The 16,307-nt window shown below is 34.2% G+C and overlaps 2 protein-coding genes and 1 pseudogene across 4 annotated transcripts in view; 1 reads left to right on the top strand and 2 right to left on the bottom strand.

Moving 5' to 3' along the window:
* Window positions 1-16,307, bottom strand: part of LOC128159408 (uncharacterized) — a 177,067-nt gene that overhangs the window by 56,334 nt on the left and 104,426 nt on the right. The window lies entirely within an intron of this gene.
* The window catches only part of LOC128159412 (uncharacterized), a 32,932-nt pseudogene that overhangs the window by 12,517 nt on the left and 4,108 nt on the right, over window positions 1-16,307 (top strand).
* On the bottom strand, window positions 628-15,810 carry LOC128159402 (uncharacterized). 3 transcript variants are annotated; one of them, XM_052822485.1, is made up of 12 exons: window positions 12,445-12,776; window positions 11,139-11,178; window positions 10,864-10,899; window positions 10,374-10,479; window positions 9,986-10,059; window positions 5,593-9,196; window positions 5,188-5,314; window positions 4,821-4,947; window positions 3,974-4,092; window positions 3,248-3,443; window positions 2,611-2,730; window positions 628-2,177 (listed from the first exon to the last, which is right to left on the bottom strand). In XM_052822485.1, exons 1-12 carry the CDS (start codon window positions 12,466-12,468, stop codon window positions 1,930-1,932), a joined length of 4,821 nt encoding a protein of 1,606 aa, XP_052678445.1. In that variant the 5' UTR covers window positions 12,469-12,776; the 3' UTR covers window positions 628-1,929. The 3 variants fall into 3 exon arrangements, with proteins under 3 accessions (XP_052678445.1, XP_052678443.1, XP_052678444.1); XM_052822483.1 differs by lacking the exons at window positions 9,986-10,059; window positions 12,445-12,776 and adding an exon at window positions 15,387-15,810; XM_052822484.1 differs by lacking the exons at window positions 9,986-10,059; window positions 12,445-12,776 and adding an exon at window positions 13,966-15,004.

Below are 16,307 nucleotides of genomic sequence, written 5' to 3'. Positions count from 1 at the left end.
AATATCAATAGCATGTGCGTCGGAAGCAAATTGAATGAATGTGGGGGGAGGGGGTTAAACTAACACAAACAAGCTACTTCCTGGTAATTACATGCAAGTCTAACTTTGCAAAAAAGGGGGTTGCCAAGTCCCCTTAGTACTGACAATGGAAAGAATGGATGTTCATTTTGCAACTTCAGTAACCTTGTGATCTACAGTTTTCATTCAAAATCAGTATTTTGTTTATTTACTCAGATTTTGGGTAACCATTCTGGCTCCAAACCACAGTGGGTGAGAATCACATGATTCAAGTATAACAGTACTATGCTTGCAGACTTTGATAGTTCTAGTTCTAAGTGTTACTCCATCAAGTTATTTTCTTTGATTTCAATATGTAGAAAAAACTGATCCAACACCAGTGCAATACACTTCACTATGAATTCTCCCTTTTTATATTCTTCTTTTAAATTGGTATATTTCGACTTTGTGCAAAACAGTGATTTTTTTCGTATTATTTATCCTACTATATGTCCATGAAGAAGTTAACAGCAATGGAAATTGACTCCATGTTAAGTCTCCTATTTATTGTCCCTCTATCCTTTAGATGAAAAGAATATGTCAGCCACATATTTGACACACAACAATACATAATTTTCACATAATTTAATAGTTAAATGTATATCTCTACAAATAATGCATGCAAGCATACATGTAACACAATGAGCTTAACACTTTCTCATGCCTTTGATGAAAGCACATTGAACATTAATCATTATTACAGAAAAACTGTTCTTTGGTTAAAAAATAAAATATTTAAAGGGTTACATTATCAAGGTCTACAAAGACCACAGGTTTTTTTTTAGTAAATACTCTTTTCAACCATTATTCACATCTTTAATATTTAAACCAATTATTGAATAAAATATTTGTGTACTCTCGTTCTAATCTATAAACAAAATTTTCTTCCCAAAACATCAATAAATGTAGCATAAATTGAACATGTTTCAAGTGGTGACAGCAGATAATGTAACATCTTTTTAAGAGAGCACATGAAAAGGAAAGTCATGAACACATGAAAAAAAGTGTACATGTGGCAATACTGCACTGCTTTCTATCAACTATTCCACAGCCTAATTCTTAAAAAAAAATCTATTTTTAAAGCCCTTATGTAAGGGTATTTCCTTGAATTACCTTAAACCAAGTTTTCGTTGTATTATTCTAAATATAGACAATTGAAAAAATTCAATTATCTGACAAAAGAAAGTGCAAGACAAAAAGTTAAGATGAAATATTTTAAAACTTGTGATAAACATCACTTTCACATTTAATAATACCATCTTTCAGAAATGATGCTTTTGTACATGTACAAAACCTACACAGCAAAAATATGTAATGAACAGGATGTGCAATAATCATCACCAGTGCTACTAACTTCAGGAATCAGTGAGCAAAAGTAAAAAATCAAGTAGTCAACTGGTCAACAAAAAGTGAAAAAAAAATATTCACTATATTTTCATCCATGTTGAATTGAAAGGAAAAGTGGACTTTCTCTATTTCTAATATTAGCGAAAGTTAGTTTGTACTTGTAGGTGATCATACTAAAAGGTGGGTCAAAACAATTGATCATTAATTTAACAAAACATATCAAACTAACTATGTTTCGCATTTTACATGTACTTGAAATAATGGGGACTTTATTATCGATTTTTTAATGCTAATATTGAATTGTAACTTCCAGTTATTTTTGTCAATTAAAGTCTAGATAGACTTCTTTCGTTTTTACAAAAAATCTAATACAACCCTTGAAAAATGAATATACAATGACCTTAACTTTTGGTAACAAAAAAAACAAATAAGTTTTAAGTATCTTAGTATATTAGTATATAATAGCTCTTAAAACTCTATTCACTTGCAATATGAGGCATTTTTCGGAATGATTCAATTATGTCATTACAAATCATTATTATTTTTTCTAGCTTTAACCAGCATACAACTGACTTTCTTCTTAATGTTGTCCCTTGGTCTTGTATGCAGTAGACCCCCATATTTCTTGCTTTGGGCCATCACTTTCTCAACGTCTTTTTGCCTAGGACACTTGTCCTGGGCAAGAAAACCTGCAAACCTCTTCTTTATTTCTTCTTCTTCTGCTACTGTCCATTTCTTCCTCGTAAAACTGGCCTTTTTCTTCTTGCTTGTCTCTGTAAGAAATACTTCAATCATTACCATTTCACAGAACAGTGTATAAGAAAAAGATATTGATGGAAAACAATTTGCATACAGTGATTACCAGCAAGAAAATCGTGAGACCAATGGGATTAACAGTTATCTGATAAAGCACATGTGAAATAAATTTGTAAATGTTAAAGTAATACTACCCCCCACCCCACCCCACAAGATTGAAAACATATAAAAAAAAAAAAGTCCCCCTTTCAAAGATTGTTGAAATCTCACATTATTTATGCTGCTTTTTAAGATGAATTATATGATGGTTGGCTAAATTCATTCAACTAATAAATTTTTTTTTTTCAAATTCTTCCAAATTTGTACCAGTCTTGAAAAACAACTACTGTATTAATAAAAAAAAATAATTTTTTGGCCAAATATTTCTCACCATGGATTCATATTACTTACTGACTAGAATTTCTTCCTCTTCATCTTCTAACAGGTTTGGGATGAACACTTCATCTCTGTCCAAGAATCTGTCATCATTCTCATCAACATCATTTGTTTCGTCTGGTTCTTCAATTAATTCTATGATTAAAAAGAATGATTTTATTGCATTTATTAAATAAAAATGTTTGGTCATATCATTTTGAACATTATCCTATTATATTTACATTTTCCAGTGTCTTCGCCTGTGATAACACTACATATCGATTTTGTACTATATAACCCATAATACAAATGACGCCAAATCGAGGCGCCAGCGGTGTTTGCTAATCTATCATTTAAATGTATAATGGTACGATGGCTTAAAATTATATAAATATAAGTAATAAGGAATCATTCTTTGAATATTATGAGATGATAATTTCGGTCGGGGTGTGATCAAATCTAACATAAAGCCCTTCGGGCTTTATTGGATTTGATCACGCCCCGACCAAATTATCACCTCATAATACTCAAAGAATGATTCCTTATTTAATAAGAGTTAGCAATAATGAAATAAGAAATATGTTTTATGTATAGTTGGTATTCATTTGACTACATGTATGGGATAATTTTTTATAGTTTTATGAATAATATAAAACATTTGCTAAGCACTTACCTTCCAAGCTAATTTCTTCCAATCTTTTATTTTTGAAATATCCAACCTGCTTCCTGTCCATGAGCATTAATAATTTTGCAATGTCTGATCTCTCTATGATATCTGATGTACATCTATAGTGAATGTTGTGCACATCTAGAGTATGGCCCATGTGATCGATGATCCACTTTTGCTGCTGTGGTGTCACATCCAAGGCCTAAAGAAAAAGATACTTAAAATCTGTATTTAAACCTTTACAAGAGAGAAACTGATTATAATTGCAGAGCGGTATACAATTCTGAGACTTAAGTTTAACTCTTTACAACTTGAATTGTTATGCAACATACATTTAATGTCACGTAATAGAATATGACGTTACTGTTTCCCCACAAGCACTTTATAGCCTGGTACAAGTTTCTCTAAGTTTAGTGTAAATAATATTATGACGTAACATTTCAATAAGAAAATAAATTTTCTTCTTTTATTAGATTTTATTAGGTATAAAATAAAAGGACTTTGGCAATAAAGTGAAGATTAAATGAACTTTTTAAAGTGCGTGAAAATGTGTGATTGCAGGAAACAGTATATGCGTGATTTCGCATTAGAAATAGGAAATGGCATATGCATTAAAATGCGGGACTGCAGGGAAGGGGTTTACAGTCTTTAGCACAAAACATGGTTTAAGTAGGGCGTTTAAACAAAAGTTAAATTTCACTGTATGTTTAAAAGGATAAAAACTAAACTTACCTGGCATAAAGTTGCCATGAGACGTCTCATGTTTGTTCCTCTTATGCGTTCCGGAAATTGAAGATCAGCATTCTGTGTCACAAATTGTACAGAATCATATCCCCTAAAAACACCTGCCCCTACAAACAATATTTATTTTTCATCAATTTCAATGATGGCATAATCAGGAATGAATGTTTCAGTATTTTGTTTCCATTTTTTTTTCTTTGACAATTATAACAGAATCAAAAGCATTAACTGTCATCTGCAGTAGAGATTGAAAGCAAATTTAAGGCATCTTTCCCCAAAACTCTTTTCCCCATCTTTGCCACAATTTTTTTCATAATGCAAAGTTATATTTTGAATACTAAAATTTAACTCCTTTAGTTTCTAGTTGAAATGAGGTTATGATAATTACAGACCTGTTTACCTGTATTGCTGTCTCTCAGTATTTTTTATTAGATTTGTCAGCAAGATTTGGCATTTGCAAGAAAGATTACAATTTACATCGATTTTTTATATATCACTAAAGAACAACTACATTTCTCATCTTTTTAAACCACTGCATTTTGGCCACCTGACATCACTTAAGTGTTTGAAAACTATCTCTTGTTTTAGCGATCAGAAAGTGTCAAACAGAGACGGATCATAATGAAAACTAGCTGTTAAAATCAAAACAGATTTCTTTATTTTCACTTCAGCAAACCATGAGATGTATTTTGGACTTAAAATCAGTACAAAATACACTGAAAATCATAAGAATAAACAGGTCTGTAATTGTGTAGTATACAAATTATATAAAGAGAATACCAGATCAATTGAAAATATATAGATAAAGCCAGATCAACTGTAATTTGTTAAAACTCACTGTTTGTTGCAAAGATATGGACACTTGAGCTTGGTATTCCTGCAGCTGCTCTTACACGTTGATTACATAGATGTGCCAGAATCCCCCGTACATGCTTAGGAATGATCACTGGTACACATTTTCCACACTGTTAGAAAATAAAAAGATCAAAATTAAATGCACAAGATTGCATGATACATATTTTAAGTGCATTTACTTCCAAAAGAATGATGTCTTAATGTACATGTATGTGTCTACAGCTACAACAGTACAATTAACAGCAAAAATTAAAAACACATACACAAAATAATTGTTTTATACACAATATACTTTTAAATGCTAAAAAAAATTCAGTTACAGCTTACATATGCATGTAAAAGTTGCTAACCTTTCCCCTTATTTCAATCACATCTTGTTCTTCTACAAGTTTTCTTTCAAATTCTGACAGTGATTTCACTATTTCTTCTCCAACACCAGGATCTATTCCAGTCTTCCTGTTGTGGTAATCAACCAACCTGTAAAATCAATGATTATGTCAACACAATTTAATAATATTACAAAAAATATTAATATCATATCCCTCCAGAAAAGCAAGGGAACCAGTTACACATCCTTTCCAGCAATCTGACCTCTAGAAAAGTAACAAGGACTTCTATTCCCATGTGAAGCTTAAAAATACTGATATGAAGATAATGTCTATCAAAACATAATATTTTCACCTAAATTCAAGGAGTATATCCATATTGTATTATAATTGTACATTTATAAATTTGATTAATAGCCTTAAAAATACCTCATTGCTTGAATTTCCCCTGGACGCCGTCGGTTATAGGTAATAAGTACTGCCTCAGTCAGTGTCGACCCCTTTTTGAAATTCTCATAAGTGAGGTTTCCTTTGTCGAATGATTCTATTTCAACCTTCAAGTAATCTGCAAGCTTTTTCACATCTGAAGGTAGAGGAAGTTCAACTTTCTTATTTCTTCTTCTTTCTTCGAGATTGACTCTAGCAAGTTTTGAACACCATTCTAACTCCATAAGCTTCAAAAAGTTTTTAGATGCTCTTCTTTGGTCATCATTTCCATGTCTAATTGCTAAGCCCAGTTTCAAGTTACACAATCTCTTCAAATGATAACCCAGTTTAATGGCATTTGAAGGGGCCTGTAAATTGTCATCGTTGTCATCATCCTGTTTAGCTACTTTCAAAGCTGCATGTGCTACCTCTGAAAAATATTTTGGTTGCAGGTAAAACTCCAATCTTTGCTCTGATTCAGTTAACTTTCTAATTTCAATCAGGAGACGACTTGTTAGTCTCATTACTGCTGATACATAATGTTTACGCATTAATTTGTTTCCTACATTCCGTTTATGCCAGTGATTCCCAAGTGCAACAATCAGACTGTCATTTTTAGCTTCATGCCCAATTTTATCATCTTGCATAATAGGGAAAACTTCATTAACAAGTGCTTTACATGCAGTTTCTTTAAGCCTCCCAGCAATCATTGCACTCTGTACCATGATGTTACCCTTGGAGATAAATGAGCTCGGTTGACCTGAATCAGCTGATAAGCCGCAGCATTTCTTTTGGTGTCTGTATAAAACATCTAGCTTAAGCCACTCCAAGCATAAAGGACATGGGCCATAGTTTGAAATGTTGAGTTTTTCATTCGATCCTATTCTTCTTGCAAGAACTATCTCCCCTCGTTTCTTTGATATTGCTTTTTCATTTTGCAGATGATCACCTTTATTTCTCAACATTGAGATATTCCTCTGGCGTTCTTTACCAATTAGGGTTTTGAGATTAACTACTTCTGGCTCCTTACTATGTGCTTTTGAATTCAAATGTTGTATTAAATGTGATACTGACTTGTAACAAAATGGGCAGAAGTGTCTAGTATTATAAACACGGTCAGATTTTTTGAATTTTCCAGATTTTGTTGTTTTTGAAGTGATGATTTTTCTAATAAAGATTGAGGGATAAGTAATATCTCTGATAATTTCCTCCTCAACAATGTCTATGTCACTATCAGACTCCAAAGAAGATGCATCACTTTCAGTGGACTGTGGGTTACATAATAGACCTAATGGTGGAAGGTAAGGGATCTCGTCAGACACATCACTGTCAGAATTCTCTACAAGATCCTGGTCAATGCCCTTATTTGTTGTAGATGAAATAAGCACATCATCTTCAAAACTCTTTCTCTTAACACCTTTAACACAGGTGGAGGATGATATATCCTCATCAGAAGTACTCTCTTCTTCCTCTGACTCTGAAGGAATAAACTCTGAATCCAAATCCATTTCATCAATCCAATCATCATCCTCATCACTGCTAAAATTAATGTATTCCATGAGGTCTTTAAGTAACTTTTCATCTCTAGCAGAGAAAGTAGATGAAGTTGGTAATAAAGACTCAAGGGACTGTTCACCAGTAATGGTATTGTCTTCACATAAAGCTAGAGGATTCTGTAAACTCAAGGTAAGGGGTGGTGCCCTCTCTTGTTCTGGCTTATCACTAGTGGTAGGCTCCTCTTCACATGAAGCTGGAGGGTTCTGCAAACTCAAGGTGTGGGGTGGTAACCTCTCTTGTTCTGGCCTATCACTTGTGGTAGGCACCTCTTCACATGAAGCTGGACCACTCTGTAAACTCAATGTGTTGGGTGGTAACCTCTCTTGTTCCGGCCTATCACTTGTGGTAGGCACCTCTTCACATGAAGCTGGACCGCTCTGCAAAGTCAAGGTATGGGGTGGTAACCTCTCTTGTTCTGGCTGAACATTTGTGGAAGGCACCTCTTCACATGAAGCTGGACCGCTCTGTAAAGTCAAGGTATGGGGTGGTAACCTCTCTTGTTCTGGCTGAACATTTGTGGTAGGCACCTCTTCACATGAAGCTGGACCGCTCTGTAAACTCAAGGTATGGGGTGGTACCCTCTCTTGTTCCGGCTTATCACTAGTGGTAGGCACCTCTTCATGTGAAGCTGGACTGCTCTGTAAACTCAAGGTAAGGGGTGGTGCTCTCTCTTGTCCTGGCTTATCACTAGTGGTAGGCTCCTCTTCACATGAAGCTGAAGGACTCTGTGATCTCAAGGTATGGGGTGGTGCCCTCTCTTGTCCCGGCTTATCACTTGTGATAGGCTTCTCTACACATGAAGCTGGACCGCTCTGTAAACTCAAGGAATGGGGTGGTAACCTCTCTTGTTCTGGCTTATCACTTGTGGTAGGCACCTCTTCACATGAAGCTGGACTGCTCTGCAAACTCAAGGTGTAGGGTGGTGCCCTCTCTTGTTCCAGCTGAACACTTGTGAAAGGCACTTCTTCACATGAAGCTGGACCGCTCTGTAAACTTAAGGTGTAAGGTGGTGTTTTCTCTTGTTGCGGCTTATAACTTATGGTAGGCACCTCTTCACATGAAGCTGGACTGCTCTGTAAAGTCAAGGTATGGGGTGGTGCCCTCTCTTGTTCTGGCTTATCACTTGTAATAGGCTTCTCTTCACATGAAGCTGAAGGGCTCTGTGAACTCAAGGTATGGGGTGGTGCCCTCTCTTGTTCTGGCTTATCACTAGTGGTAGGCTCCTCTTCGAATGAAGCTGAAGGGCTCTGTGAACTCAAGGTATGGGATAGTGCCCTCTCTTGTCCTGGCTTATCACTTGTAATAGGCTTCTCTTCACATGAAGCTGAAGGGCTCTGTGAACTCAAGGTATGGGGTGGTGCCCTCTCTTGTTCTGGCTTATCACTAGTGGTAGGCTCCTCTTCGAATGAAGCTGGAGGGTTCTGTGAACTAAAGGTGTGGGTAGGTGTTCTCTCTTGTTCCGGCTTATCACGTGTGGTAGGCACCTCTTCACATGAAGCTGGAGGGTTCTGTAAACTCAAGGTGTAGGGTGGTGCCCTCTCTTGTTCTGGCTTATCACTTGTGGTAGGCTTCTCTTCACATGAAGCTGAAGGGCTCTGTAAAGTCAAGGTATTGGGTGGTACCCTCTCTTGTTCCGGCTTATAACTTGTGGTAGGCTTCTCTTCACATGAAGCTGGAGGGTTCTGCAAACTCAAGGTGTGGGGTGGTAACCTCTCTTGTTCCGGCTGAACATTTGTGGTATGCACCTCTTCACATGAAGCTGGACCGCTCAGTAAACTCAAGGTGTGAGGTGGTACCCTCTCTTCTTCCGGCTTATCACTAGTGGTAGGCTTCTCTTCACATGAAGCTGAAGGGCTCTGTGAACTCAAGGTGTGGGGTGGTGTCCTCTCTTGTTCCGGCTTATCACTTGTGGTAGGTACCTCTTCACAAGCTGAAGGGCTCTGTGAACTCAAGGTATGGGATGGTGCCGGTTTGTTTTTACTCAAAGATTTAGCATATTCTACATCTTCCATGTATTTATTTTTCAGATCAGCCTGCCTCTTTATTTTTTCTGAAATTAGTAATGATGCATTCAATTTCTTGCATTACAATATGCGAGTACTTGTATTTTTAACTAGTAAAATTAAGTTTGTTCATTTGCAAAGTTTAGTAAAAATACTTTAAGAAAATACAAGGGTTGCAGAATCCTGAGCTTTCATTAATGTTAAACATTTTTCTGCAGTTTTAGAACCAGTAAATCATAAATTATCTGTTATTAACAACTCTTATTGCTTTGTTTCACGCTAGTAATTTCATTCATCTATCATTCTTTGGGAGTATTGGACAGTTGTTTCGCTGCATCTTATAGGAACATGGTAGGACAAATTTGTACGAATTATCAATTTAATGAAACACATTGCCAAGACATGATTCATGTTTGAAAACACATAAATTTAAGTTGCCCGATTCCTAAAAAATAAATAAAATTGTTTGGTTATATAGTCTTGAACATTTATAATACACCACATGATGTAATAATTTAATTCTGTCACATTTTAGAAGTTTAACTGTCCAACCCTGCCCTTCTTCTCATAGCATGCATTAGTAGAAAACAAAAACAGTCTGGTTAATGTTAACAATTCAACATTTTTTATATGGATGTGGAATTTTTTTCTTCTGGGATAGTAGTACTTATAAAAGAAAAACAAATAAATATTCATCAGTGATTATTTCATAAGTAGGAATAACTTATGTTTGACTGATGAACAAGTATCTTAGAAAAATATCCATTTCTTGGACTTAAGATTAAATGAAAAAACATTCTGAACAAAAGGAACTAATTTAAACCAAACTTATTTACTTAAACTTGAAGCAATCAAGTCTGTGTCTGTGTCACATTGAAAATTACGGAGATTGTGGCTGTTACATGTAATCCTACAGATGTGAAAAACAATTACATATATTGTGTGCTAAGTATACACATTTGCAAAAACTTTTTTTGTACATGAAGGAGTATAACTATTTAACAAAGATATGAAGTTTGTTAAAGTCTTACTGATGCAGTGAATTTTCAACACAAAGTAAATTTTTGTACACCTTAACATAATTATAGATCAGATTTACTGGTACTTAAAATCATATACTAGTATCTTGCTTACAATAAATTCCTTTTTATAAATCACAGACCTTCATATAAAACATTTTAAATGAAAAAAATCTATATCCTTTTAAATCAAATTATTCCTTACCTTTCCTCCTCTTTCCAAAAGGAAATTTGGTACACATCGTTTTTCAAAACACTCTGCACAGCACCTGGCCACCATATTCCCTTCCAGTAACAGTATACAATTTGGCCTGTTAAATAAATAAAGATACTTCAGCCATCGTGATCATCCAAGAGAAAAGGTCACCACATCATTAATAAGTATCTTTGAATTTTTCTGCCTAATAAAGAACATGGTTGTTTTCTCATTACTAAATCTAATACTTTGTGGTGCTTTTGCTGAATAACAGGTAGAAGAGAACTCGCGTAGAAACATAATATTCAAAACAATTTTTAGGATATGCATGTTAAAAGTTGGAAGTAAAACTTGATTTTTGTATTTTAAAATTTAGTCTTGCTAAAATCCCTTCAGTTAAATTTGTTTTGTCTTTCTGTCACTCGAAAAATGACTAACTGATAGCTTACAGCACTAGAATATGGGGACATATCAATATTTTATAATATTCAACACTTACCTTTTACATAAGTAACTTCTTCAGTCTTTCTACTTTCTAAAATAAATTTTAAAAAATGCATTTATTATACACTATCTAAAATGTTGCATCAAACCATGGGAAAATTTGTTTGCAAGGTATTTCTACTCAAATAAGTATTTGCATCATCCTAAATACTCCATAGGGGGTGGCCAAATTAATATTTAATTTTTTTCATACACGATTATAATAAAAAACACACTTTGCTATTAATTTTTAATTAACCAAGTTTACCCATGTTAACTAAGACTGTTTACCTTTCTTCCTCTTCCTTGTTTGAGCTGGCATCTTCAGATTCTTGAAAAGAACAAAGAAATTACATTTAAATCATTTTTCTTAATAATAACACTAAAATGGTTACAGATGTTTCTTATTTAATACATTAAAATGATTAATTTTATCCATGGGCATTATTGTCAAAGCCATTGTGGGCTTATTCTGTCTGACACAGTGGGTTTTTTTGTCTATCAGTATGGGGATTATAGTCAAAGCCATTGTGGGCTTATTCTGTCTGACACAGTGGGGTTTTTTGTCTATCAGTATGGGGATTATAGTCAAAGCCATTGTGGGCTTATTCTGTCTGATACAGTGGGGTTTTTTGTCTATCAGTATGGGGATTATTGTCAAAGCCATTGTGGGCTTATTCTGTCTGCCACAGTGGGGGTTTTTGGTCTGTCAGCTTATGTGGGCTTATGTTGTTTAGTTTTCCTATGTACTGTTGACTATGACTGTCAAATTGGAATTAAATCTTTTATTTGGAGGTCCAACTATCCGTCCTTATGGATCTTTTTTATTTTGTTTTACATTCCTTTTATTTAATCTAAGTTTTCCTTTTTGTTTTGTCTGTCACTTTAGGAATTGAATGTCCTTTATTGTGGGGCCAAACTGTCTGTTTTTCTGGGTCTACCCTTTTTTGGCCTTATATTTCTTATATTAGATCTATTATGTTGTCTGTCACTTTGGGAATTGAATGTCTTTTATTATGGGGCCAAACTGTCTGTCTTTCTGTGTCTACCCTTTTTGGCCTTCTATTCCTTTTATTAGATCTTTTATGTTGTCTGTCACTTTGGGAATTGAATGTCTTTTACTATGGGGCCAAACTGTCTGTCTTTCTGGGTCTACCCTTTTTGGCCTTATATTTCTTATATTAGATCTACTATGTTGTCAGTCACTTTGGGAATTTAATGTCTTTTATTATGGGGCCAAACTGTCTGTCTTTCTGCGTCTACTCTTTTTGGCCTTATATTCTTTTATTAGATCAATTATGTTGTCTGTCACTTTGGGAATTGAATGTCTTTTATTGTGGGGCCAAACTGTCTGCCTTTCTGGGTCTATTCATTTTGGGTTAAAATCTGTTTTCATTATCAGATTATGACTGTTTTTGTTGGGATTTTTTATCGACTAGCCTTCTGAGCATATAAATACACAAGTTATCAAAGTTTTTCTAGTAAAACATATGTTAAACAATTACAATCAACATAAAAATAAATTATTTGATTACTTTTCAATTAACACGCACAAAATAAAGTCTTAATTATCTTAAATTATATACAAGATATGTACCTCTTCATTACTGAATAATATCATTCCACCTTCTGAAAAAACTTGTCCACTTTCGAAAGAAGATAAAAAGGAAAATGATACCAATACCTAAGATCATCATAATTATGATACTTGTCACTAATATCATTAACAGCAAAACCTCCATTTCTCTCCCTATAAAAATCTGTGTCATTCAGAGTCTGCCAAGTGTTTCATGTCAGTCTGTCATTACGAGGATAAAATGACTAACAGAGTGGGCCTGGGCAGTCAATCTAGGATTACTGTTGAATGCCTCATTTGAAATACTGAATTTAAATTAATTTCCAAAAGAAATACCAAACAAAAAATAAAATTCTTACCTTAACATCTACTAATTTCCTTTTTTTTTTTTTTTTTTACTGCTGAATATACTTATGAACAGAAAAACCACTGAGGTTGCAAAAAAACAAAACTGCACTAAATTCCATTTGTAAAAAAAATACTAAACAACTATAACCATATATTTCAGTTTCTAAAACATCTATATCCATGTCAGAGCAAAATGCACATGCTTGAGAGAAATCAAGATCAGAATGAAATAGAATAACTGCACATGGCAAATCACAGTCCTCCATCTTGAATGTTTTTCACATGTGATTGATTACTTCCTGTTTATGGGATTAAAATAGAATTTCAATAAATCAAATAACTTTATTCATACATGAGGCCAACCTTATTACAAATCAGAGATTTATTGGATTATAGGATTATTGTAGGTAAATAAAGCTCTACTTACTTTATGCCACTTATTGACAGAAACAAAAATTTTGAAAATAGACAAAAAAGTTTGAACATCCTAAAAATTTGAAACTTTAAAAAAAAAACCAAAAACAATCAAATAATGGCTGTAAAAAAGTTTGAGTCGGGCGCATTTTTAGTGGGTTGATAGGCAACTGCAAACAAACCATTTTTTTTTTATTTTAGGCCTGAATATTCTTCAAAACTATAGATGTGTTGTTACACCAAGATTGCTCCTGCAAACAGCTAAAATTTCAAATGCTACATGTACAGGGGATGAAATGAGAACATGTGAGAAATCATTTAATAGAAGAAATAAAACTTGAAGCAAGTGACTAAAACACGGTGGCCATAAATCGAGGTTTTTACAAAACTTGTATCCTGTAGCTCTCTCTCAGAATTTCATCAGTCACAGAGCTAGAGTTTAGCAGTAATAAGAAAAGGAATCCTGTAATATTCATGTACCCGGTATATGCTTTTATCTAAGATTTCATATTAGTTGTATGCCTATATGGTTATCTTACAAAAAATGTTTTGTTGCCCTTTCCAAATCGACTACCGGTAACCAAAAATGGCCCTATTTAATTTTTTATTACATTCCAGGACATATTTTTTTCTTTTTAATTCTTTTATCCCGTCATCAAATAAGTCAAATTTTTTTGGAAAAAAGATTTTCTCACCTACCTACCACCCAGTAATTTCACCCCGAGTCAGGAAAGGACAAGAAAACATCATTTTAAGATGGACCAATCTTAAAATTCTTACCCCTTTGGCAGTACAAAATTGACACGTAAACTCCAAAACAAAACAGTAAAAGGATGTCAATAACCAGGGAAGTGTAAAATAGGACAGGGAACTTGAAGAAAACACAAGCGACACGCAATACTAAATTCAATAAAAAGTAAACAAAAATAGACAGAAACTCAAACTTTTCCATATTTCCCCTGAAAAAAAAATTTAAAATATTTGGCAAAAAAATTTTTTTTGATTAAAACTGTTAATTCTTATTATAAAATCAATTAAACAATTCATACCTATTTTTAATTCACTGACAAAGAACTTATTTGCTGTATTTATGACCCTACTGTAAAATCACATATTCTCGCGGGTTAAATTCTCGAGGTTTAGGGATGATAAAATATTGCTTTCTGTACATCTGTATCTATACGTTGTAGATTCCAATTATGACTTTTTTAAAACAACAGTTTGACGTTTATATTAGGACTTGATTTCGTGGTTGGCGAATGTTAAGTAGTAATGCATACAATTTTTTTTATTTTGTGGAAGTCACAACTAGGTATATAGAATTACCAAAATGCCCGCGATTTACCGAAATGCCCGATGAAAACACCGAAATGCCATTAAAAAATTCTCAATTTTCAATCATTAAAGATGTATTTCAGGACACCTAATATACAACTTTGTAACTCATTACATTCCAAAATATGAGAAATATTAGATAGTGCCCATGGTTAAAGAGGACAAATGAAATCCTAGGACAATAATTCTTCCATTTCTTTAATGTTATTATACATTTTTTTTTCCTTTAAAATTTTGTTAAATTTATCTTTTATTAATCATTTTCTTGTAAAAACACTAAACCAAAACAATAGGTTTGATTATATATTTTTTCTTGAACAATTCACCGTATATATTGTTCTTCACTCAAATGTGTTTACATGTGAAAAACGTAATTATTTCATATATAGTCATATTCATTGCCGGAAACATAAAGAATAACAAATGAACATTTAAAGGGCATTTCGGTGTTTTCAATGGGCATTTCGGTATATTGGGGGGGGGGGGGGGGGGGCAGTTCGGTAATTGTAGTTACCCGTCACAAATTTGTATGTCTCTCCTGGGTCCATGCTTCTAACACAACGAAAATGACCCCTCACGATAATAAGTAATACTAATGCATATTAGAAAATAGTAGTAAATGTATGTTAGCTTATTATTTCAAGCTTTCGTGGCATCGAAAAGCACAACCAACTTGACGCGTCAATTAATCCGAGATTCCTCTGATCCAACCATGAACGTCCTACGAAACTTTCCCGTTTCTATTTTTAAACTGTATATGTAATAACAAATGTCTAAGTTTAGTAAGAATTAGGTGGTTATCAATGTATATAAACTCAAAGATGAAATACAGGTGTTTTTTTTATCTTTTCTACCAGCACACTCACCTTCTACGTTTCACGGTTTCCACCATGCCATGTTACATCAAAATGAGCATGCGCAAAAAATTACGTCACACGACGGAAGTGGCAAAGTAATCCGATTGACAATACCTAACGTCTAGAGGCTCTCCGAAAAAAATCCGAAGAGATCCGAAATCAACTATTTCACGGTCAAGGGGGAAGGAACTCTTGTACTACAGACATTTTTCAATAAAGACAAAGTTGACTATGGACATCGGACAATTCACTCTGGGGATGTCTTTGTCACTGAAGAACAATCATCCCCACAATTCATTTAAAGACACTCCGCCTTGTGGGGATATCCCCACAATTCTAATTTTCCCCACAATGTATGTTTGAACTTGTATTCATCCCCACAATGTAGCTCTCGTAAACCCGGACAGACAGACGGACGGACAGACGGACGACGGACAAAATGTGATCAGAATAGCTCACTTGAGCTTTCAGCTCAGGTGAGCTAAAAAAACTTGATAACGCTGTTTTTTCATGGAGGCTAAACAGTATGCTTTTATGTACACTGTTGAACCATCAATCTGTTTGTTAAGAATAATCGGATAATACTGTCAGTGTAAACAAATAAAATAATTAATATTTTTATGGCGTCGAGCGAAGCTCGAAAGCCATCTAGGGATCGTACGTCCGGAAGTTAACATTTTTAGGAGCCAAACAACTCAAATGAGTGCAAAGTTTTCTTATGTGTTTGAAGAAAAATAGATGACATACTCTAATTTCGAGCAGAACTGTACGTCAACAAAACAAGTTTGCAGAAATGGTTGCCGTCTTTGAAATTGTTCACATTTTATTGAAAACAATATGTCTCTGTTTCAGCGGATGAATACACTAGCACCGAGACACATGCGATAACTGGGCTTACATACTCAATTTGGTTATGAAATAAACCAGCCT

Source organism: Crassostrea angulata, chromosome 8 (assembly GCF_025612915.1).
Source record: "Crassostrea angulata isolate pt1a10 chromosome 8, ASM2561291v2, whole genome shotgun sequence".
In the NCBI taxonomy this organism is placed as follows: Eukaryota; Metazoa; Mollusca; class Bivalvia; order Ostreida; family Ostreidae; genus Magallana; species Magallana angulata.
The sequence above is the reverse complement of the archived record's forward strand: the minus strand, read 5'-3'. Positions and strand labels throughout refer to the sequence as shown.